The following is a 25,271-nucleotide window of genomic DNA, read 5'->3' as shown; positions in this document are numbered from 1 at the left end:
CATGATGGTTTTCACTGTGTAACATGTTCACAGGATATAGGTAAGATACTACACACACAAAATGTATGATCATCATCGCTTGAATTAAAGTGGCCACAGCGCTTCAAGTGTAATGCTGTCCCAAAGGGCATAAAACTAAAAGAGGAGGAGACTGTTTAGGTAGCACAAATATAAGGAAATCACCTTTAATTTTTCCCCTCCCAGTCTCTCCAGTCCTTTTCATTTTGATCATCACAATAGATATCCATCATTTACCTGGCCAGCGTCTGCAGGTAGAGGCAGCCGATCTTGTTGGGCATCTCGTCCGAGACGCCCTCCTTGAGGCTGGGCAGTGTGGAGTGGAGCGGGCGAGGCGGGTGGTGGCACAGAAGGCTGGGCTCAGCAGCACTGCTTAAGGACAGCAGGAACAGGGCGTTGGCACGGATCACCTGGTGGGCCTCCATGGTGGGAAGCGCCCGCGGCGTCTTCACCTGCAGGGGCTTCTTCCTCGACTGCTTCACCTGGATGGGTAGGGAGGGTGGTTAGAGGTCATGGGTGGGTTAGAGGGGAAAGCAGGTAGCCTAGCAGCTAAGGGCATTGGGCCAGTAACCAAAAGGTTACTTAGCAAGGCACTTAACCTTAATTGCTACTGTAAATCGCTCTGGATAAGAGCTTCTGCTAAATGAATAAAATGTAGAGTTAAAATTTGTGGTAATATTTGTAGGTAGAGGGCTGCGGGTCCCTAGAGAGATCATTGCGGCGCTGTCTGCCCTTTTCATGCTTCTGTTGGAAGTGTGCGGTCAGATCAGACAACTTTGGGATAAAAATATTTTTTGTTGTCCCACAGATTATTTGGAAACGGTCATCTTTCTGCACTTTATGGGTTAGCTTACCTATTGTATTAAAAAGCACATCTTTGTCGCATTATTCACACACTCAGAATTCGCTGCTTCAAGTTAAGTAGCCTACCTCGCCTATCCTAGTTGGGTGTGCGAGATCAAGTGCGCCTAGTATAGGTGTGGTCTCAATGAAATAGAGTAGGCTGCCTATGCATGGGTGTCGAAGCACGGGGCAGTTATCTTTCCAAGGAAATATACCTCCTAAATATGATTAAGCTATAGTTCACTACATCGCCTATAAATAAATATTGATCAATCATATTTGTGACCCGTTTCAGGAAACTAGTCGAACGTCGCGGGTCACTACTTCACAGGAGAACCATTTGAACGTAAACTTTTTTAAATAAATGTTTTTATCAAAATGCGTTTGCAAGAAATGCCTTCTCGAACATGAACTTTCATGTGCCTTAATAACAAACTTGCATGCCATCTGTAAATACGAATAAAATTGTTAAATTACGAGCCTAGTTTTCTCCAAAAAAGTCAGCAACCTTCCCACTAGCCATGATTGGTTGAGATAATGAGTGGGCTGGACATGCTGAGAGATGAGCATGCTTCTGTCTATTTGAGCTTGTCAGTATGTGTTGGTAATCCTGTCTAACGCTGCTTTTTTTAATGTATCGTGTATTAAAGTGTTGCTCTCCACTTTTTGGAGGACTGAGTTTTGAAATCAGTGGAATTAGAGTATAATAGCTAAGGAGATGGAGAAAACACCTGTCTCCGGATTACATCTTCAAACTAAGGGCAACCATGGAATCCGACAGGAGACGCATCCAACCATGAATGATGTATACAGGTAAGAGAGTCTAGCTAGCTACATTTTCAGATATTAAGAATTCCTCATTTTGATAGAAAGGGCCATTGCTTGGCTCGCTATAGCCTAATGTTAGCTAGCTAACATTGAACCTGGTTGGTTAGCTACCTGCAGATTCATGCAGGGTAGTAACGTCATGAGTGGTGATTATGATTGATTGTTTACCTAGCAAGTATGCTAACGTTAGCTGGCTGGCTCGCTAGCTAATGTTAAGTATATGACCTTATTATTCATACCTCAGAGCCATTTGCTGAGCTAGCTATAGCCTAGTGTTAGCTAGCTAACATTGAGCCTGGTTGGTTAGCTACCTGCTCTGATAAAGTAGGCTATAAAAAATTGCTCAAAAGAAAGTGCAAGTCTCTCCAACTCAGCTCTCTTTAAACTACATCTAGCCTATTCACTGATATAGCCCAGTAATATAATGGGCCACGTGAGAATCTCTGGTGATTAAACCTATTTCTTAGGTTATTTTTGCCCATTTTGAAATGTCCTATAGGGCAGAAAACTGCTGCGACCATGGCTGGTAAGTGAGCTGCATCGTTACATATGACTAAAATAACAGGGACTACGGTTGGGTTCGGGACAAGTTCTTGCAGTAGCAGGTGGGAGTCGGACAGAAAGCCAGCGGGTGTCGGCGGGTGCGGTATGAAATGCTGCGGGTGCAGGCGGGATGAATAAATCAGTCCCGGGCAGACCTCTACTTGTAGGAATAATGCATTATGATGCAGTTATAATATATTGTAAGACTGTCACAAGCATGTTACCAAGGCTGTTTATGAAAGTACATGGTTGCGAAAGGTTATCCTCTGAACTGTGACTAATACAGTGAGAAATTAGTATATTGAGCATAATATGTTGTTAAATCCTGACCGTTAACTATCCAAGTATCCATGTTAAGTTTCCATTTGAACTTGAAGAATTTAATGTGTAAAGATACAGTACAAAACAACAATTGATTGAAGCATCGAGAGGTACAGTACCTTTTCCCTGGCTGCAGTCTGCTTCTCTCTTAGGTACTTCTCCCTGCAACGGTCACACACCAGGTACCAGGTGCTTCCTCCGATCCCGCCGTCTCCACAGTTTCCCGCCCAGCCCCCACAGAAGTGGCCAATGCTGTTATATCCCTGGCCTCCCGCATAGCGACCACAACCTGCCCAAAACAAATCAACAAATTAAGCTAAAATCCACCAACTTAAATAGAACATATTAATATACATGTATCTCTATGCTAAGATCATATTGAGTAGTGTTGCCATATTAGCAGATACAGTGCAAATGGTTCAATGGGGGTAGCCACCAGCCGCCTCAGTATGTAGACATGTACTGCTTTAAAGCGTTGTTTTTCATCCACAAATGTAATAAACAAAATATAGCCTTTCAAAGGACTTAAAAGTCTGACTTTTATGTGTGTATGTGTATTTCTAACAGTATGGAATAAAAGCAAACCCAACATTGTTGATCTTACCTGGGTGGGCCTGCCTCATGTGGTAGGTGACAGGGTAGGGGTGCGACTCCCCACACAGCTCACAGATGGTGTCCTTCTCCGGTCCCCCCATGGCCAGCTGGGCCATCTCCCCAAACAGGTTCCCCCTGGGGCGCACCTCCGCCTTATCTCTTTTCTTTTTCTCCTTCTTGGACTTCTTAGTGTCCTTCTCGTTCTCCTTTTTCTTCAGGATGGCGCTGGAGCCCGGGCTGGGGAAAATCATGTTTTGGGTGGCTGCCTTGATGGTTGCCATTGAGATGTCCTCCCAGAATGCAACGAGGTGCTGGAGGGTGAGCGGCAGGATGGACTTAGCCCTCATGGCAGGGTGAGAAGCCACCTCGAAGGAGACGTGCTCCCCCTTGCCATCCTCACACTTTTCGGGCAGCGGAGGCTCTTTGAGCATTGACAGGACCTTGTTCTTGTTGATGCTGCCCATCTTGGAGATGTCTGGCCCGTGCGGGGAGATGTTGAACATATTGAGGGCCGAGGATATCTCCAGTGAGTGGCGGTTCTTCAGCTTGCTTTCCTTCTCCTCTTGGCCGCCCTGGCCACCCAGCGAGCTGCGGATGGGCGCGTGCTCCTTGGTCCGCTCTGGGTTGAACTTGAGGAACGAGGAACAGGCCATGGCGTCGTGGACGATACCCTCGTGCCAGAGGAACGCGGCGAAGACCGCCCGGGCACACTCTGCAACTGAGGGTGACATGGCCTGCTTGGCGGGCTCGGCGACCCTCGACGAGCTCTCGCCCTTGAAGAGTGGGCCCGACTTGTCCTTCTTGGGGCGAACGTGTCGGCTGGAGGTCTTGCGGCTGACTTTGGGCGACAAGCGGCTGCTCTCCAGCTCCTCCTTCACGGGTGCCTTGCCGATGCTGAAGTGCACCTTTGAGGAGCCCTCTTCTGCATTGCTCACCTCCACGTTTTCGTTGTTTCCCTCATCATCATTGGAAAGAAGAGCACTAGACGTACACACCTCCACCACCTCGCTGTGGAGGTTCTCCTGGGTCACATGGGGCGACGGGGTGCGGTTCTCCGCGTTCCTATCTCCTCCTTTGCTGCTCCCGTCCTTGGGTGGTAGTTTGGGTTTGGGAGAGGTGGACCTTCCCCTTAGGGGCTCCGAGGTGAGAGGGACCTTCTTCTTCCTCAGGGTGTCCGGGTCCAGGGTGTACGAGTCCGACTTGGACCTTTCTCTGGGCGGGTCCAGCCGAGCCTTGGAGGGGCTGACATTGGGAGGGAGGTTCTGGTCATGGGGTTGGTTCTTGTCTGGTGGCATGTTCTTGTCAATTGGTTGGTTCTTGTCTTGTGGCATATTCTTGTCAATTGGTTGGTTCTTGTCCTGAGCAAAGTTCTTGTCGTGCTGGGTGGAGGAGGAGCGGGGTGAGGAGGTGCTGGAGGGGCTAGACCTCCCCGAGGTGGAGGAAAGGCCCTTCTGTTTGGGCGAGGTGGAGCGGGAGCCAGGGTTAGGCGACTCGGCGCGCAGCCCGGAGGAGTTACGATCACGCCCGTCGGCCTTCAGTGCCTGCAGGGTGTTGTGGTTGGGCGAGTGGGAGCGGCTATGGGAGTCCGACCGCAGCTTGGCAGTGTCCGACCGCAGGATCAGTGCCTCGCTGGCCGGCGGATCTTTGCTTTTGGACTGTTCCGAGGCGCGACTGCCGCGCCCCTCCTGTTTTGGAGAGCGACTTTCCAGTCGTTGTTTGGTGGCCGGGGACATGGGACGCGCCCCTAAGTTACCTAGTAACCAGCCACAACATAGAAACAGTTATACTACAATTAAGAGGATTACTGTAAAAGGCAGCACATCTGAGTACAATACTCAACATCTAAGGGTCAAAACAAAATGGATTATGAAAGGGAAGAACAATGGGGGGGGAGAAGAGAAACAACAGTAGAAGTCTGGACATTAACATTTCTTTTTACATGTTAAAACATAAAAATGAAATCATTATTTTTGAGTCAATAAGAAACCTCTTTCTTAGACTGTGGAAAGTTGTGGACCAATACATGTTAGTAAAGTGACAGCATTAGAGCAGAGGACATAGATCATTCTAGAAGAGCCTTCAATGGCCTTGACATAGTAACTTTCCCAAAGTATATGAATCTATCTATGCATGTCTGAAGGCCACTTACACAGACAGAGGTAGCTAATGGATCATGGTGCAACTGATGAGAAGCCCATGCAGCCCAGCACTGTGCCCTAGAATAGGTTATGTAAACTCAGCAAAAAAAGAAACGTCCCATTTAAGACCCTGTCTTGCAAAGATAATTAGTACAAATCCAAATAACTTCACAGATCTTCATTGTAAAGGGTTTATACACTGTTTCCCATGCTTGTTCAATGAACATACAAAAAATTATGAACACGCACCTGTGGAACGGTCATTAAGACACTAACAGCTTACAGACAGTAGGCAATTAAGGTCACAGTTATGAAAACTTAGGACACTAAAGAGGCAGTTTCTACTGACTCTGAAAAACACAAAAAGAGAGATGCCCAGGGTCCCTGCTCATCTGCGTGAACGTACCTTAGGCATGCTGCAAGGAAGCATGAGGTCAGCAGATGTGGCCAGGGCAATAAATTGCAATGTCCGTACTGTGAGACGCCTAAGACAGCGCTACAGGGAGACAGGACAGACAGCTGATCGTCCTCACAGTGGCAGACCACGTGGAACATACAAAAAATTATGAACACGCACCTGTGGAACGGTCATTAAGACACTAACAGCTTACAGACAGTAGGCAATTAAGGTCACAGTTATGAAAACTTAGGACACTAAAGAGGCAGTTTCTACTGACTCTGAAAAACACAAAAAGAGAGATGCCCAGGGTCCCTGCTCATCTGCGTGAACGTACCTTAGGCATGCTGCAAGGAAGCATGAGGTCAGCAGATGTGGCCAGGGCAATAAATTGCAATGTCCGTACTGTGAGACGCCTAAGACAGCGCTACAGGGAGACAGGACAGACAGCTGATCGTCCTCACAGTGGCAGACCACGTGTAACAACACCTGCACAGGATCGGTACATCCGAACATCACATCTGCGGGACAGGTACAGGATGGCAAAAACAACTGCCCGAGTTACACAAGGAACGCACAATCCTCCATCAGTGCTCAGACTGCCAGCAATAGGCTGAGAGGCTGAACTGAGAGCTTGTAGTCCTGTTGTAAGGCAGGTCCTCACCAGACATCACCGGCAACAACGTCGCCTATGGGCACAATCCCACCGTCGCTGGACCAGACAGGACTGGCAAAAAGTGCTCTTCACTGACGAGTCGCAGTATTGTCTCACCAGGGGTGATGGTCGAATTCGCATTTATCGTCGAAGGAATGAGCGTTACACCGAGGCCTGTACTCTGGAGCGGGATCGATTTGGAGGTGGAGGGTCCGTCATGGTCTGGGTGTGGTCACAGCATCATGGGACTGAGCTTGTTGTCATTGCAGGCAATCTCAACGCGGTGCATTACAGGGAAGACATCCTCCTCCCTCATGTGGTACCCTTCCTGCAGGCTCATCCTGACATGACCCTCCAGCATGACAATGCCACCAGCCATACTGCTCGTTCTGTGCATGATTTCCTGCAAGACAGGAATGTCAGTGTTCTGCCATGGCCAGCGAAGAGCCCGGATCTCAATCCCATTGAGCATGTCTGGGACCTGTTGGATCGGAGGGTGAGGGCTAGGGCCATTCCCCCAGAAATGTCCGGGAACTTGCAGGTGCCTTGGTGGAAGAGTGGGCTAACTTCTCACAGCAAGAACTGGCAAATCTGATGCAGTTCATGAGGAGGAGATGCACTGCAGTACTTTCTGCAGCTGGTGGCCACACCAGATACTGACTGTTACTTTTGACCCCCCCCCCCTTTGTTCAGCGACACATTATTACATTTCTGTTAGTCACGTCTGTGGAACTTGTTCAGTTTATGTCTCGGTTGTTGAATCTTATGTTCATACAAATATTTACACATGTTAAGTTTGCTGAAAATAAACGCACTTGACAGTAAGAGGACGTTTCTTTTTTTGCTGAGTTTATTATTGGTCTTTAGAATGGATCCTGTCTAGGGACATTATTCCCACCCCTAACCTCTATGTGAATAAGCATCTCCCCTATTCCTTCTGATAATTGTAACTAGTGTTCAGTTCAGAGCAAATGACCTATTTACTTGTGTTTTACTCCTGATAATCCTATGTATCCTGTTGTTCAGCATTAACGGACTCTGTAACGGATTCCCACATTTCAGTCTGAAGGAGGCATGCATTTTGTATGTTACCCACCCTTTTGCCTGAGAGCAAGAGATGAGAGTGCAGAACCATGCCCAGCCGCGGACACACTGCTTTTGTGCACACGCTCGTGAGAAGAAGCAAGGCTGCGTGATGAAGAACCATCTACAGCGGAAAACAGTGGTCGGTAAGCAAAACACAGGGAATGAATGCAGGGACACCCTCACAGAGAAAAGAAGCGTAGCGTGTACAGGTAAGTAGAGAGAACAGGTAAGGAAACACACCACACAGAGAAAGAGAAGGAGTGAGAGAAAGAAAGAGAGAGGTGGAGTGATGGAGGATGGCCATTGAGAGTGTAAAAAATATGGAGAGTCAGACCAACAGACATATGGAGAGCAGACAGCTATACGAGAACAGAGTAAGAGGGTAGTAAGAGATGCATGAACTAGGGCTGGGAAACATGAGTTTGAGCCAGGGGCTGAGAAAATGGAGTGAACGGAAACTAATTGATACATGTTATACTTTATTGAAACCTAATAGTTGGGAGCATATCCACTGTCCTGACCATGAGATTGTCTCTGATTTACACACCACCGGTGCTGTGAGTTAATGTTAGTCATATTGACACATTCTCAAGGCATTTAGTTTAGTGTATCTGCCCAGGACCTTTATTGAGATTCAGAAATGTAAAGAATGAAAGCATGTAGTAAACTAATACAGTAATAAGTACACTAAATGATGCTTCCTAAATTCATATGATGAATTACACTAAGGTAGTCTACATTTGCAATGGGAGCACTAAGCAGGAATGGGAACTGCAGAGCTGGTGTTTAAAAGTAGAATCAGTGATACGCGTCTACCAAGAGGAGCAGGGTGACTCCTGACACAAACAAAGACGAAGGCAGAGGTCTGCACTCGTCAACATTTGTTGTCAGGCACCTATTAAATTGCAGGAGATAGAAGCAAACCTATGTACAAATGCGCAAATGCAAGTATCTGTATGGGTGACGTCAAATGCAGCATTTTGCCTCACTCTCTTGACAATATCTCTGGGCAGACTGCTGCTCGTGATCACGTCATATCGCTGAGTCTCTGTTTAAATCAGGGATGAAGATGGATAAAGAACACTGATATATAAACAAAAAGCAAGCAGCTACATTACTAGGCAAGGTATTGTAAGCAGCAGTCAGAACTTAACAGCAATGTTAGGTTGTCTTCGGTCCCCCCTATCCCCCAAAAAAACAAAAATAAGCAAAACAAATACGCAAGTAAAGAAAATCACAAACAAAAGAGTGATAAGCTAAGGAGGAATTAAGATGGGACCAGGGAGCACCTGGGCAAGCAAGCGTCGACACTGTCATACAGACGGACCGACTTACTCGGAAGCTGTGGCTGCGGCTGAGACACTTGGGACCTGGGGCATTGTCCAAACACAAATGGGCTGTGGACAAGGGAGGAGGAGGGAGGTTGGGCGGCTTGCTCAAATACGGAGGAAGAGGAGGGAGGAGCGGCTGGAGGGAGGAAGGGCCCAGACTGAATGGCACTATTCAGTATGGCAGTCAACCTTTGGTCACCTGCAAATAACGGAAGAGAAGGGGAAGGGGGGACTACAGCTTAGCTTACACTATGGTCTTATAGGATTCCAAAAGGTGGGGTATAAATCAATCAATGAATCCATTAAACAGTAACCATTAAAATGTCCATTGATTTATCAATCATCTCCCACACAGGTAATGCCGGAGAGGTGGAAGGGGGTGGGGGTGTGTAGGGGGGTGAGGTGGGAGTTTCTGGATAGGAGGGGAGAAGGGGGTAAACTAAAGTGACATGGGGTAATGGGTGATGTCACAGGGTGGGGTTTTGGGACAGTAATGGCGATTGGCCGGGCCGGAGTTGTGTCACTTGGGACAAAGTGTGGAACCCAAACAGGGAAAATAACACTGTTCGTACTATATGTACTGTAGTATCGCTAAGGTAGAGTGCATCTGCTTTCTACCAAACAACATAGAAAACTCCTCTCCTTCAGTCATTTCCATATGGAAGAAGAGCATTATCTACATTTCCCTGAAAGATTTTAGGAGAAAAGTTCAGTGACTCAGTTTTGACTAATTCCAGGGAAAATGAAGTATCAAGTATACATAGGTCCATAGAGAGAGATCATTTGCAAAACTTAAAATGGTACCAAGTAAATGGTAAGCAAGTTTTGAAAGTCCCCTTTATTCAGACCTATTCTACTGATTAATGTACCTTACATTTACCAGCTAAGAAGAAAACCTGAGATAAAATTGGATGAATTTTGGAGAGGAAAGTAGTCCAATGAGCCAGTAGGAAGCTGTGGGGGTTGATTCCGATTTGGCAGGACACCCCTTCACTTTGGGGGGGAACATGTGAACACTGGTGTTGGGAAGATATTCCAGGTCCCACCTGACCTGGCAGAAGCACACTAACTGGCCCATGCACACAGACTGAGACACATTATGACTAACATAGCAGTGATGTTAGGTATGACATACACACACCGTGAAACAATGAGACATGCAGAACAAAAAAATGGACAGAGTTAGTGTTTATTGACAGCCCCTGTGGCCTTGGAGGGTCAACTTGATCCAGTATGGGGAAAGAGTGGCGTTGTGGGCACTACCCCGCTTTCTCATGCTTTTGAGTGCACCACTAACAGATACAATCTGTTTCCACTAGTATTGTTACATTACCCCAAAATGCTCGCCAGAAGATTTAGGACTCATCCTGACCAGCTAACGAAATTGAAGGGGTTGTACAAAATGATACCACCCTAGATATTGTGCTGTCTTAGCATATTGCATCCTTATTGGCCATATGCTAATGAGGGCCTGTGGAAATGTAGGGGTTCATGAGGAAAGCATCTCTCTTACGTGGCTTGTAATGTGACGCAACGTCAAGCTAGCAATAAATGTGCCTTCATAAAGATACACCATTATTAGTTATTTTACTCAAGTCTGATTACGCGACACTGTGTGAGAAGTGGACAAGAACGAGTGTATTTACCAACAGAGTTCAGCTCACCGGGTTGAAAAGTTTTCGGAATAAAATCGAGGAGGCTAATGAGCAGCCACCAGCAGCAGTGGATGAAGGAAGCAGCCAGTCACTCGTGCAAGGTGCAGCGGGAAGGGTACAGATACTTGCGAATGAAGGCCTAAGTGCTACATTAAGCATACAGCCGCCGGAGCCGTTTGATTTTTCTAAACCGCAAGAATGGATGGATTAGGAGGTTCGGGCTCTTTTGTCAGGCGAGTAATCTTCACACATCTACCGAGGAGAACCAGGTAAACACTCATGTACTGTATGGGCGATGAAGCAGATGACGTTTTGGAGGTGTCTAAACCTAAACAAACTCGAGCAACAACAAAGTAAGAGATGGATTTCAAGCAGTCTTTATTGTGAAAAAGAACATGATCTATGAGAAAGCCCGCATTAACTTGCGGAGAGGATAAAAAGTGGATTATTTTGTCACAGCCTTATATATGCCCTAGCAGAGCATTGGAACTCTGGACTTTTGCATGATAAGCCAATTAGAGACAGGCTTATCTGTTGGATTAGCAGACATGCGTCTGTCAGAACGGATGCAGCAAAGTCACCTGCAAGGTGACATAGTAACAACAAAAGAGGCATGCTCAGTGGATTGAGTTATGCAAAAAGGCAGCCAGTATTAGTGGAAACAGATATTCCAGCGTGAGAAAGCTAGCCACGGTAATGCTGATGACAAATAGCAGCCAGAGTGTCGAAACCGTGGCAAAAGCCCTGCACAGTGTGCAGCTAATGAAGTCGTGTGTGAAGTAGTGTGTGACCCTGTAAACAAGGTTCAAAAGGAGGATGATAGCATTTTCCTAGGAACAATAACAGCAGGAGGCGACCCATGGATGATTCAAGTGATGGACAGAAATGTGAAATTCAAAATAGACACTGGTGCCGATGTGACTTTTATCCCAGACAATGTGTTCAATCACATTATTGCAGGAACCAGCAACCAGCTCTGCAAAACAAAAATCAACAAAACCTCTGATAAGATAAGGAAGAGCATCACAAGTGTAGTTCTACAAAAGGGAGAAAAGGTGACACTGGAGGATGTGTAGGTCATCAGAGATCTACACACAGCTTTACTAGGAAGACCAGCTATCACACAACGCTTGAGCTAGTTGATCGACTTGACAGCACTGATTGATAGACACTGAAAGAAAGCTTTCCAAAGCTGGTTTTGGCACAGTACAACAACTATATACCATCAAGCTGAAATCCTGCACAGAGCCCTACTTACTCCATGATGGATTCCTATGACATTGCTGCCAAAGGTCGAGAAAGAGCTAGAGCGCAGGCAAGGGTTCAAGGTTGTCACCAGAGTGGAGGAGCCCACGGACTGGTGCGCCGGCATGGTGGTTGTCCCAAGAAGAACAGAGACGTGCGGACATGCATCGATTTCACTTGTCTCAACGAGTCAGTGTTTAGAGAAAAATATACTTCCCACTGTCGAACAGACCCGTGGCTCAGTAGCCGGGGCGAAGATCTTCAGCAAGCTTGATGCGAACATGTGCTTCTTGCAGATCCCGCTAGCGGAGGAGTCAGTTATGCTAACAACCTTCATCACGCCTTTTGGACGTTACTACTTCAACCGCCTGCTTTTCGGCATCGCTTCAGCAACTTAACACTTCCTGGACAGAATGGTGACAGAGGTCACTGAAGGGCTGGAAAGTGTGGTCTGTCACATGGATAACGTGTTAATCTGGGGCCAAACACATGAGGAGCATGATGCAAGACTTCATGCCACATTTCAGATGATGGAAAAGGTCGGCTTAACTCTGAACATGGACAAATGTGACCTGTCAAAGCAGGAAGTGAAGTTCCTGAGCCACATTATCTCGGACAAAGGAGTACAGCCCGACCGACAAAGACAGAGGCTGTCAAGGAGATGGGTTTCCTGAGGTATGGTGAACCAGCTAGGAAAGTTCATCCCTCAGCTGAAAAGGACAAACCTCTCAGAGACCTACTCTCAAAGAAAAACAACTGGTACCGAGGGGCCAACTAAGCCAGAGCCTTCAAAAAGCTGAAGGAGGAGCTGACATCCACACCCCTGTACGACACAAACAAAGAGATGTCTAAGCCGATACGTCTTCATATGGACTAGGAGTACTGCTGTAGAAGAATAGCAAGGAATGGAGACCAGCTTTCTACGCTTCCCGGTCTCTCTCAAGGACCAAGCAGAGATGCAATTAAGTAGAAAAAAAAACAATGGGGCTGACATGGGCATATGGAAGATTCAGAGACTTTATCATTGGTCAACACTTTCAGCTGGAAACTGATCACAAACCTCTCCTGAGCCTTATGGGGAACCAACCCTTGGACACCCCCACAAATCCAGCGCTTCAGAATGAGACTTATTAGATACTCCTACACGATTGCTCATGTCCCTGGAAAGAGTCTGTGGACTGCAGACTCGCTGTCACATGCACCAGTCAAAAAAACTGCTGCAGAAAAGGAGCTCATGGAGAGCACAACTATCTATGTGGACGCCATCATGGAACAGCTTCCAGCGAGTGTTTCCTACATGCACAATCTAAGAGAACAACTCATAGCAGACAGTGTGTGCTCAAAAGTCATGACAATGTGTCAGGAAGGATGCTAAGGACCACTGAAACTATACTGGGCAGAACGTGCTTTTCTCACAGTGCACAACTGTTGAAAAGAACGAGACTTGTCATTCCATCAGCCTTACGAAATGATGTCCTCACCAAGCTGCACGAGGGTCATCAAGGTGTGGTCAAGTGCAGAGAAAGGCACAACAGGCTGTGTGGTTGCGTGGCCTCAGCCGGCAACTGAACAAACTTGTGCTTAATTGCAGGACATGCATCAAAGAGCGCACAAACCACACAGAACCACTTATACCATCACAACTTCCAGAGAGAGACCCTGGTAAAGACTTGGAGCTGACTTGTTCACTCTGAAAAGCGCCAACTACCAGCTAGTAGTGGACTACTTCTTAAGGTAGTAGTCCTCACAAATGCATGGAAGCGGATTTCAAGAGCACTGGATTTGACACAATATCTTTTGTGAAGGGGCCTTTTTCGAACATTTGCTAAAAACCTGTATGCTACCCAGCCAGCATAGATGTTATCTGCATATGAGAGTTATGCATATACTTGCAAAAGTATTCACCCCCCTTGGCATTTTTCCTATTTTGTTGCATTACAATCTGTAATTTAAAATGATTTGGATTTCATGTACTGGACACACAAAATAGTCCAAATTGGTGAAGTGAAATTTAAAAAATGACATGGTGTGTGCATATGTATTCACCCCCATTACTACGAAGCCCCTAAATAAGATCTGGTGCAACCAATTACCTTCAGAAGTCACATAATTAGTTAAATAAAGTCCACCTGTGTGCAATCCAAGTGTCAAATGATATACATACATACATATATATATATATACATACATACAGGCCCCAGAGTCTGCAACACCTCTAAGCAAGGGGCATCACCAAGCACACGGCACCATGAAGGCCAAGGAGCTCTCCAAACAGGTCAGGGACAAAGTTGTGGATTAGTACAGATCAGCGTTGGGTTATAAAAAAATATCCAAAACTTTGAACATCCCACGGAGCACCATTAAATCCATTATAAAAAAATTGAAAGAATATGACACCACAACAAACCTGCCAAGAGAGGGCCGCCCACCAAAACTCATGGACCAGGCAAGGAGGGCATTAATCAGAGAAGCAACAAAGAGGCCAAAGTTAACCCTGAAGGAGCTGCAAAGCTTCTCAGCGGAGATTGGAGTATCTGTCCATAGGACCACTAAGCCGTACACTCCACAGAGCTGGGCTTTACAGAAGAGTGGCCAGAATGCCAATATAGTATGCTTATTGGACATAGTATGGATATAGGAAGTAAGCCAAAAGTTCCCGGATGTCGTACTAAATTAGCCAAAATACAAAGTATGCATGCAGTGGACACTTTTCTGTGCTTTTAGGGCCCGGCTTCACAACATTTTTAGATTTGAAGAAAATGGCGGAAAATATGCAGCCGAACTCCGACGAAAGCGGATACAAATTCATTGCTTTAACTAATTATGAAAACATTTAAGAAAATGTTGAGCAAAGTAATAAAGTATTGACTTTTCAAATAAGTTAATTTGCACGTTATGTTGTCTGACAATTTGTTAGCTACGTTATCCTTACGAACCACATAGTATTACAGCAGTGGGTACTGATATGTTAGCTAGCTACCTAATGTTAGTTGGCTACTAATACATCAAACTTGCCAGGCAGTATTATTAAGTATCTGCTATCTAACTATCCAACATGTACGGACTTCATTATTCACATCATTCTTAGCTAAGTGGATTAGTCGTTGTGCGTTTCAATGGACATTGTTCATTCTGACTATCGACCGCGATTTCAGAGCACTTTCGCGCAGAACTGATGAATTTACGAATGCTCAACACCCGTTGAATATGGCCAGTATCAGTAAACATTGGCAAAAAAATAAGTAATTAAAATACAGTTACAACGCTCTAGATAACATGAAAACAGCCTAACCAGCTCTGCTAAAGCGAGTAAAATGGTCAGAGTGAGGTGTTCTCTGTCTCATTTGTGTCTGGAAGTAGCTAGCCCAGTTAGCTAGGGCGCCCGACTGCCGTTGAACGCTCGGATCAACCCTACTCCTCTGTCAGTGTCCAATGTGCACTCTGAAAGCTCCGAATTTATCAACGGACAATCTGACAATGCTCTGTATTTATGACCGCCCAGAGCGCACTCTGGCACTCCAGATTGAATTTATGAACACAACCGAAATCATAAAATGTTTAGCATTTGTTATGCTAACAAGCTAGCAAGAGGTTGCATAGCAACAGCATCAACTTCCAGTAGACAGGCGAAGCTATAGTACGCTCAACTGAAACGGTACCGTTTGTTTACAGTATACTAAAATTAACTAATAGTATGTAGTATACACTCATTAAGTACAGTTGAAGTCTGAGGTTTACATACACCTTAGCCAAATACATTTAAACTCAGTTTTTCACAATTCCTGACATTTAATCCTAGTAAAAATTCCCTGTTTTAGGTCAGTTAGGATCACCACTTTATTTTAAGAATGTGAAATGTCAGAATAATAGAAGATAGAATGATTTATTTCAGCTTTTATTTCATCACATTCCCAGTGGGTCAGAAGTTTACATACACACATACACTTGTTGTCCTTAAGCCATTTTGCCACAACTTTGGAAGTATGCTTGGGGTCATTGTCCATTTGGAAGACCCATTTGCGACCAAGCTTTAACTTCCTGACTGATGTCTTCAGATGTTGCTTTAATATATGCACATAACTTTCCTACCTCATAATGCCATCTATTTTGTGAATCGCACCAGTCCCTCCAGCAGCAAAGCAGCCCCACAACATGATGCTGCCAACCCCGTGCTTCATGGTTGGGATGGTGTTCTTCGGCTTGCAAACCTCCCCTTTTTCCTCCAAACATAAAGATGGACATTATGGCCAAACAGATCTATTTTTGTGTCATCAGACCAGAAGACATTTCTCCAAAAAGTCCCCATGTGCCGTTGCAAACCGTAGTCTGGAATTTTTATGGCGGTTTTGGAGCAGTGGCTTCTTCCTTGCTGAGCGGCCTTTCAGGTTATGTTGATATAGGACTCGTTTTACTGTGGATATAGATACTTTTGTACCCGTTTCCTCCAGCATCTTCACAAGGTCCTTTGCTGTTGTTCTGGGATTGATTTGCACTTCTCGCACCAAAGTACGTTCATCTTTAGGAGACAGAACGCGTCTCCTTCCTGAGCGGTATGACGGCTGCGTGGTCCCATGGTGTTTATACTTGCGTACTAATGTTTGTACAGATGAACGTGGTACGTTCAGGTGTTTGGAAATTGCTCCCAAGGACGAACCAGACTTGTGGAGTTCTACAATTGTTTTTCTGAGGTCTTGGCTGATTTCTTTAGATTTTCCCACGATGTCAAGCAAAGAGGCACTGAGTTTGAAGGTAGTCCTCGAAATACATCCACAGGTACACCTCCAATTGACAAATGATGTCAATTAGCCTATCAGAAGCTTCTAAAGCCATGACAATTTTCTGGAATTTCCAAGCTGTTAAAAGGCACAGTCAACTTAGTGCATGTAAACTTCTGACCCACTGGAATTGTGATACAGTGAATTAGAAGTGAAATAATCTGTCTGTAAACAATTGTTGAAAAAGTTACTTGTGTCACGCACAAAGTAGATGTCCTAACCGACTTGCCAAAACTAGTTTGTTTACAAGAAATTTGTGGAGTGGTTGAAAAATGTGTTTTAATGACGCCAACCTAAATGTATGTAAACGTCCGACTTCAACTGTATGTAGTATACAGTATGTTAGTATGGCTATTTTAACACAGCTCAAGAGAACCCAGGAAGCCCACAGGACGTTGTGAGATAAGAAGCAGGAAGTAAACAGGAAGTAAAAGACAGTGGATGCAGAATGACAGTGAGAGAAGATCTGATGAAGAGCAACTGTATGTGGAGAGTGGAGACTTGTGCATCTCTTCAGCAGTTCCCTAGTCAGTCAATCATACATGTTGTACCCAAAGTGAAAATTTATCATGGTCGTTAAAATAAGGCACTGAATAAATTATTTTGACAAGTGGATTAATTGATGAATATTTGTATTTATTTAACCTTTATTTAACTAGGAAAGTCAGTTTCTTATTTACAACGCCTACTCTGGCCAAACCCTAACGACGCTGGGCCAATTGTGCGCCGCCCTATGGGACTCCCAATTACGGCCGGTTCTGATATAGCCTGGAATCGAACCAGGGTCTGTAGTGACGCCACTAGCACTGAGATGCTGCGCCACTCGGGAGCCTGCAAGGCTTGTCAGGAAAAGGAAACTACTCCAATGCGAAATTATATTAATATTTTTGACATCCTCACATGAGATATGACTGCATAACTACAACTAGCACAATCAATCTGAGTGTCTCCAATAATCTGACTTGCACCGGCAATGTCATGAGTATATCAAGTCAGAATATTACTAGTCAGACAGATGCAAATCATTTAAAAAAAATGAAGTGACAGTTGCTAGGGACCTACGTGTGAGGCAGCCTGGTAGATACATCTGGGTTTTGTTCATTTGGGCGCACAAACGACCATGTCTTAAAACATTTTGCAACGGACATCAAAAACTAGTATTTCCTACTGGAATAGATACACTACCTGCCCATTTCACTTGGACCATGTTCTTAAGTTTTGTGCCTCATAGCCACGACCCAGGTTCTGGACTTTCCTAAAGCAGAAGCAGCTGTAGCTACCAAGCCACAGGTGCATGTATAACTGTGTAGGCATCCCTCTCCCGCCCAACCACCAAGCCACGTGCCCCGGCATGCCTCACCTTTGTTGTTTGAGATACCGTAGTCAAAGCCCTGTGCCCCATTGGCTGCAGTAGCCCTGTTGAAGGCCTGGACAGAGAAGGGGCTAGGTGGTGGGGTCTGGGCCCCGTGCTCCAGAAGGGTTTGTTCTGTTGGGAGAGGAAACAAAGCTGGACCACATTAGCTCCACCAACAACAGCAACCAAAACATCCATTCATATCCATGTTATATTCGTTTAAGTTACAGTCCAGTGAAAATCTCACTTTTAAAAATTGATATATTCTGTTAACTCATACTCAAATAATGCTGCAGACTCTTCATATACTCATATTTGTGGCCAAAGCAAAAATGTAATTAACAAATAAACTTATTTCAAACAGACAGTTAAAAAAAAAAAAAGCTTGCCATTTCCTCATATAACATGACGTCACGTTTTTGGCAGAGGTCGTCTCATTGGCGAAGCTGGCTAATCAGCTGTTTACCATACCATTCTGTTGTTCGGGTACGCAGAACACCATTCAAAACACAGAAAAGCTTTTTAACATACTTAACAAAAAAAATTGTAAGGAAAACTATTTCACTCATATTGCATATTTAATACAAATCTGGAAACACTGGACTGACAGGCTAATCTTAAAGTAACTTGAAAACTAAGCTAAACTATGAGTGAGATCTGCGAGAACCCAATCCCAACTTGAGATAGAAATGCTCAACTCCATTTTCTTTAGGTCAACTCTCCCATTTGACTTGATTAACACCAAAGTTCAATTTAGAGACATATTATCTCAAGTGCTAGTTCAACCTAAAGAATTAGGATCTTACAACTGTCCAGATACCCGGTAAATCTGATCCAAGATCAGCACTCGCACTCTGAGACACTTTGTGAATATGGGCTAGGGTTGGGCAGTATCCACATTTTATGCTACAGGAACCTACTGTTCCTGTAGCATACAAGAGTACACGGTATTACCGGCAGTGCACACAAGGGGCACTATTTATTTCCAAATGTGAAAATAATCTATATTCAAAATGTTTGACCTTATTGAAAAACTGCTAACAAAGGCTAACAAATTACTAGTGAAATTCCATTGCAGACACTAGCTAACAAGCGCGAACAAACATTTGTAATTGCAAGTGCAGACAACCAAGCTCATAAAGTTGCACAACAATCTTAAAAGGCTACTAGCAGTTTGTTGCACACATACAGCAGGGATCCTGAACCAGGATGGAATTGATTGTCTATGCTGTAACCAAGAAGCTTGATTTTGCAAGTAGGGATGTTAATGGTTAACCGTCGAAAATACATTTGACCCGTCATGCTTATCAGTCTATATTCTGCAAAAGAGCAGAAAAACAAAAATGGGATGAGGTAGGTAGTTGGTTAGATGGGCTATTTACAGATGGGCTGTGTACAGCTGCAGCGATCGGTAAGCTGCTCTGACAGCTGATGCTTACAGTTCGAGAGGGAGATATGAGTCTCCAGCTTCAGTGATTTCTGAAATTCGTTCCAGTCATTGGCAGCAGAAAACTGGAAGGAAAGGCGGCCAAAGTAAGTGTTGGCTTTGGGGATGACCAGTGAAATATACCTGCTGGAGCGTGTGCTACGGGTGGGTGTTGCTATGGTGACCAGTGAGCTGAGATAAGGCGGAGCTTTACCTAGCAAAGACTTATAGATGACCTGGAGCCAGTGGGTTTTGCGACGAATATGATGCGAGGACCAGCCAACGAGAGCATACAGGTCGCAGTGGTGGGTAGTATATGGGGCTTTGGTGACAAAACAGACAGCACTGTGATAGATTGCATCCAGTTTGCTGAGTAGAGTGTTGGAGACTATTTTGTAAATGACATCGCCAAAGTCAAGGATCGGTAGGATAGTCAGTTTTACGAGGGTATGTTTGGCAGCATGAGTGAAGGAGGCTTTGCCGATTCTAGATTTAATTTTGGATTGGAGATGCTGAATATGAGTCTGGAAGGAGAGTTTACAGTCTAGCCAGACACCTAGGTATTTATAGTTGTCCACATATTCTAATTCAGAACTGTCCAGAGTAGTGATGCTAGTCGGGTGGGCGGCGATCTGTTGAAGAGCATGCATTTCGTTTTACTTGCATTTAAGATCAGTTGGAGGACACGGAAGGAGTGTTGTAGGGCATTGAAGCTCGTTTGGAGGTTTGTTAACACAGTGCCCAAAGAAGGGCAAGATGTATACAGAATTGTGTCGTCTGCATAGAGGTGGATCAAAGAATCACCCGCAGCAAGAGCGACATCATTGATATATACAGAGAAAAGAGTCGGCCCGAGAATTGAACCCTGTGGCACCCCCATAGAGACTGCCAGAGGCCCGGAGAACAGGCCCTCTGATTTGATACACTGAACTCTATCTGAGAAGTAGTTAGTGAACCAGGCAAGGCAGTCATTAGAGAAACCAAGGCTGTTGAGTCTGCCGATAAGAATGTGGTGATTGACAGAGTCGAAAGCCTTGGCCAGGTCGATGAAGACGGCTGCACAGTACTGTCTTTTATCGATGGCGGTTATGATATCGTTCAGGTCCTTGAGCGTGGCTGTGAGTTTACTTCAAATAATGAGGCATATCTTACCTATTTTATAAATACTTCAGGTCCTTAGCTACAGGCAGTTAGATTTGGGTATGTCATTTTAGGCGAAAAAAAAAAAAAGGGTCAGATCCTTAAGAGGTTTTAATAGGCCTTTTGACTAAGACGATAGGCTTGCTATTCTTGCATGTTTTCATTAAGCTCTTAATGAAAATGTCCGGATCTTGTATGCATTCATAGTATCAAAGAGGAAGAGTCGAAGTGAGAGGTTTCACTCGCCCCAAATTTTCCAAAATAAGCCCAATGAGTTTCTATGGGCTTTTTTGGGGCCTAAGCTTGTCGCCTGCCTTCCCGCCTTGGGACAACTCCTATTGTTAGGGCAGAAACATAAGTATCTCGTCATTATATGTACAGATTAGAGGTTGACCGATTAATCGGAACGGCCGATTTCACAACAATCGGAAATCGTTAATTTTCTACGCCGTCTTTTCTTTTTGTTTTTTACACCTTTATTTAACTAGGCAAGTCAGTTAAAAACACATTCATATTTTCAATGACGGCCTAGGAACGGTGGGTTAAATGCCTTGTTCAGGGGCAGAATGACAGATTTTTACCTTGTCAGCTCAGGGATTCAATCTTGCAACCTTACGGTTAACGTGTCCAACGCTCTAACCACCTGATTACATTGCACTCCGAGGAGCCTGCCTGTTACGCGAATGCAGTAAGAAGCCAAGGTAAGTTGCTAGCTAGCATTAGACTTATCTTATAAAAAACAATCAATCAATCATAATCACTAGTTAACTACACATGGTTGATGATATTACTAGTTTATCAAGCGTGTCCTGCGTTGCATATAATCGATGCGGTGCGCATTCGCAAAAAAGGACTGTCATTGCTCCAACGTGTACCTAACCATAAACATCAATGCCTTTCTTAAAATCAATACACAGAAGTATATATTTTTAAACATGCATATTTAGCTAAAAGAAATCCAGGTTAGCAGGCAATATTAACCAGGTCAAATTGTGTCACTTCTCTTGCGTTCATTGCACGCAGAGTCAGGGTATATGCAGCAGTTTGGTCCGCCTGGCTCATTGCGAACTAATTTGCCAGAATTTTATGTAATTATGACATAACATTGAAGGTTGTGCAATGTAACAGGAATATTTAGACTTATGGATGCCACCCGTTAGATAAAATACATAACGGTTCCGTATTTCACTGAAAGAATAAACGTTTTGTTTTCGAGATGATAGTTTCCGGATTCGACCATTTTAATGACCTAAGGCTCGTATTTCTGTGTGTTATTATGTTATAATTAAGTCTATGATTTGATAGAGCAGTCTGACTGAGCGATGGTAGGCACCAGCAGGCTCGTAAGCATTCATTCAAACAGCAATTTAGTGCGTTTTGCCAGCAGCTCTGCGCTGTTTTATGACTTCCTATCAACTCCCAAGATTAGGCTGGTGTAACCAATGTGAAATGACTAGCTAGTTAGCGGGGTGCGCGCTAATAGCGTTTCAAACGTCACTCGCTCTGAGACTTGGAGTATTTGTTCCCCTTGCTCTGCATGGGTAACGCTGCTTCGAGGGTGGCTGTTGTCGATGTGTTCCTGGTTCGAGGCCAGGTAGCGGCGAGGAGAGGGATGGAAGCTATACTGTTACACTGGCAATACGAAAGTGCCTATAAGAACATTGTTAGGATTTATGTTTATGCACTATAGCCGGGTAGCATATAGGTTGAAAATGAATATTGTTTTGTTACACACACACACAAGCAATACAGAGGGGGGTGTGTGTGTAGGTGTAAGGACTGACCAACACAGGCCATAAAAGTTGTGGACAGTCTGGAGAGGGGAGGGGTGCATCTCTCTAGACCAACCAGGAGTTTAGAATACTGGACAATACCATATTAGGAACTGTTTCAGTGTAGAATCGACAGACACAAGACGGATCTAATCTACCCAGCAACCAGATGTGGACAAAAGGAACGCGCCAAGGGGCTTGGACAAATCCGAGGGCCAGCAAAGGCGGGGCAAAGTCTAAACCACGCCCCGCCTCTACTGTGATAGGCCAACAGACGCGTTGAAACTACGTCATCACGGTATAAGAACAGCTGTTTACGTACTTCTTGCCAGTTCCCTGTTAAGCCTGCGCGGTGATACAGCGAACCCGTATATACGAAAATTGCATTTGCCATTCATTGTTTGCGGTAATTAAACATAATTCAAGAAAGTTAGCAGACCTGGCTTTTTATTTATCCTGACACCGGATGTGTTACACGCAGCGTTCACAACATCCAATAGTCAAAGGTATATGAAATATAAATCGTAAAGAAAGAAATAGTCCTATAATTTCTTTAATAACTACAACCTAAAACTTCTTACCTGGGAATATTGAAGACTCATGTTAAAAGGAACCACCAGCTTTCATATGTTCTCATGTTCTGAGCAAGGAACTTAAACGTTAGCCTTCTTACATGGCACATATTGCACTTTTACTTTCTTCTCCAACACTTTGTTTTTGCATTATTTAAACGAGGCTAAATTGATTTTATTGATGATTCATTCAGTATTGTTGTAATTGTCATTATTACAAAAAAGAAAAAAAAAGAAAAGCCGATTAATCTGTATCGGCTTCTTTTGGTCCTACCATAAATGGTTTCGGCGTTGAAAAATCATAATCGGTCGACCTCTAGTACAGATCTCTGATAGTATTTCCTGTTGGTCACGTGTTTAATGTTTGGGAAAAATGTAACCATTTGTTGAACAGGTAAATGAGGGTCAGTCAGTCGGCAGCAAAATTGACAGAAATGTGCATCCCTACTTGCAAGCTAGCGACTTAGCTATCAAGTTAGAAAACCAAATCCATAGCTGGAGCCCTTAGTTAGATAGTTAACTTATAGTTAGTTATAAGCAGTGGCGAGGGGGGGGGCCGAACCCCCAAATTTGTATTTTATTTTTATGGACGGTCCTGAAAATCATGCTGTGGCAAAAAAATATATACCCCGGTATACGGTATTTACGGTATACCGCCAAGCCCAATACAGACCCTGATCCCAAAATTTTAAAAAGGACACAGGAGTAAAAAGCAATAAGTTAAGTTAAAAGGCTCTTACCTTCCTCATGGCGTAGGTACTGGTTTCCCCCACGGTCTCGGGCCAGAGACCAGGCCTCTCCTTCGTCGCTCTCGCAGAACTCCACCACACTGTTTTTGTCCAGCTGCACCCACGTCCCCTCCGTGTTTACCACCTGACGCACAACACAATGCTCTTTATCCCTATATACATGCACACACACAAATGCTACAGTCCATACACAGCACCATTCTCTCAAATACAATCCCATCCACCTATACAAAAATGTACATCATTCCTTCAGAACAATTCCATACGGCATTGTAGCTATAATATTTCTCATAAAAGCAGCATTTTGCAGATCTCACTGGCTAAAGAGAATTAATTAAACAACTTACTCTAAAAGTGAATCATATTGAAAGGTAATTTCATGTTTGTCTTGGTTTTCTAAAGGTCCTGAAAAAATCATCACTATAGACAGACGGACACAAATGGAAAGTGGAAATGTTAATAAATGCAGAGGTTGCACTGCGTAGAGAGAGCGAGCGAGACTTAGTGAGTATTTCTATGTTTCCTCATAGCTTAGTATCTCCTTGCCACCTTCTCAACCCTACTGGAGGAGGTTCGAGGTTCCTCCCCTCAGACCATCTTTTCCGATGCGTGTTGAGAAGGAGACGAGGAGATAGGATGTGGGGAATCGAGGAAAGATTCAATGAGAAAGAGCCGGGGAGCCATTGGTTCAGAGAGGGCATTCTAGTAACAGCATGACAACACCACATCCCCAATCAGAGGTCAAGCAGGAAGTAGGCAACATTCAGCACTTCCGGGTCAAGGAATTTTAGAGAGTTTAAAGAAGTCCACCAAGAAACAAAAGAGGACAGAAGGTGTAAGAGAGAAGATTCATCTGAGGTACAGTATGGCTTCAGCATTTCAAGAATCCAATGTCAGAAAAAAGTGAAGGATTTTTTTTTTTGCAAACAGAAAATATTGAATCAGTTTCAAATGATAAATAAACTAAGATAGTTTAAATAAACTATCCTGAACAAAAATATAAATGCAACGTGGAGTGTCGGTCCCATGTTTCATGAGCTGAAATAACAGATCTTAACAAAAATCTTATTTCCCTCAAATTTTCTGCACAAATGTTTTTACATCCCTGTTAGTGAGCATTTCTCATTTGCCAAGATAATCCTTCCCCCTGACAGGTGTGGCATATAAAGAAGCTGAATAAACAGCATGATCATTACACAGGTGCTGGGGACAATAAAAGGCCACTCTAAAATGTGCAGTTTTGTCACAACACGACAGATAATGCAAGTTTTGAAGGAACGTGCAATTGGCATGCTGACTGCAGGAATGTCAACCAGAGCTGTTGCCAAATAATTCAATGTTGATTTCTCTACCATAAGATGCCTCCAACGTAATTATAGAGAATTTGGCAGTATGTCTAACCGGCCTCAACCATTTACATTACATTTAAGTCATTTAGCAGACGCTCTTATCCAGAGCGACTTACAAATTGGTGCATTCACCTTATGATATCCAGTGGAACAACCACTTTACAATAGTGCATCTAACTCTTTTAAGGGGGGGGGGGGGGGCTAGAAGGATTACTTTATCCTATCCTAGGTATTCCTTAAAGAGGTGGGGTTTCAGGTGTCTCCGGAAGGTGGTGATTGACTCCGCTGACCTGGCGTCGTGAGGGAGTTTGTTCCACCATTGGGGTGCCAGAGCAGCGAACAGTTTTGACTGGGCTGAGCGGGAACTGTACTTCCTCAGAGGTAGGGAGGCGAGCAGGCCAGAGGTGGATGAACGCAGTGCCCTTGTTTGGGTGTAGGGCCTGATCAGAGCCTGAAGGTACGGAGGTGCCGTTCCCCTCA

General features: G+C 44.4%; 1 protein-coding gene across 26 annotated transcripts in view; it reads right to left on the bottom strand.

Moving 5' to 3' along the window:
• The window catches only part of LOC139547192 (E3 ubiquitin-protein ligase MYCBP2), a 313,317-nt gene that overhangs the window by 54,584 nt on the left and 233,462 nt on the right, over window positions 1-25,271 (bottom strand). For 23 of the 26 annotated variants that reach the window (XM_071356258.1, XM_071356266.1, XM_071356259.1 and 20 more), the window contains 7 exons: window positions 23,434-23,566; window positions 17,790-17,915; window positions 8,759-8,953; window positions 7,434-7,544; window positions 3,158-4,900; window positions 2,673-2,842; window positions 256-500 (listed from right to left, as the gene is read on the bottom strand). In XM_071356258.1, the coding sequence (XP_071212359.1) occupies window positions 256-500; window positions 2,673-2,842; window positions 3,158-4,900; window positions 7,434-7,544; window positions 8,759-8,953; window positions 17,790-17,915; window positions 23,434-23,566 (2,723 nt within the window). The remainder of the gene's footprint in view (window positions 1-255; window positions 501-2,672; window positions 2,843-3,157; window positions 4,901-7,433; window positions 7,545-8,758; window positions 8,954-17,789; window positions 17,916-23,433; window positions 23,567-25,271) is intronic. The other 3 variants (XM_071356271.1, XM_071356275.1, XM_071356278.1) reach the window with 3 other exon arrangements.

This window comes from Salvelinus alpinus, chromosome 20 (genome assembly GCF_045679555.1).
Source record: "Salvelinus alpinus chromosome 20, SLU_Salpinus.1, whole genome shotgun sequence".
NCBI lineage: Eukaryota > Metazoa > Chordata > Actinopteri > Salmoniformes > Salmonidae > Salvelinus > Salvelinus alpinus.
Note: the sequence above shows the minus strand (reverse complement) of the source record. Positions and strands in the feature narration are given on the sequence as shown.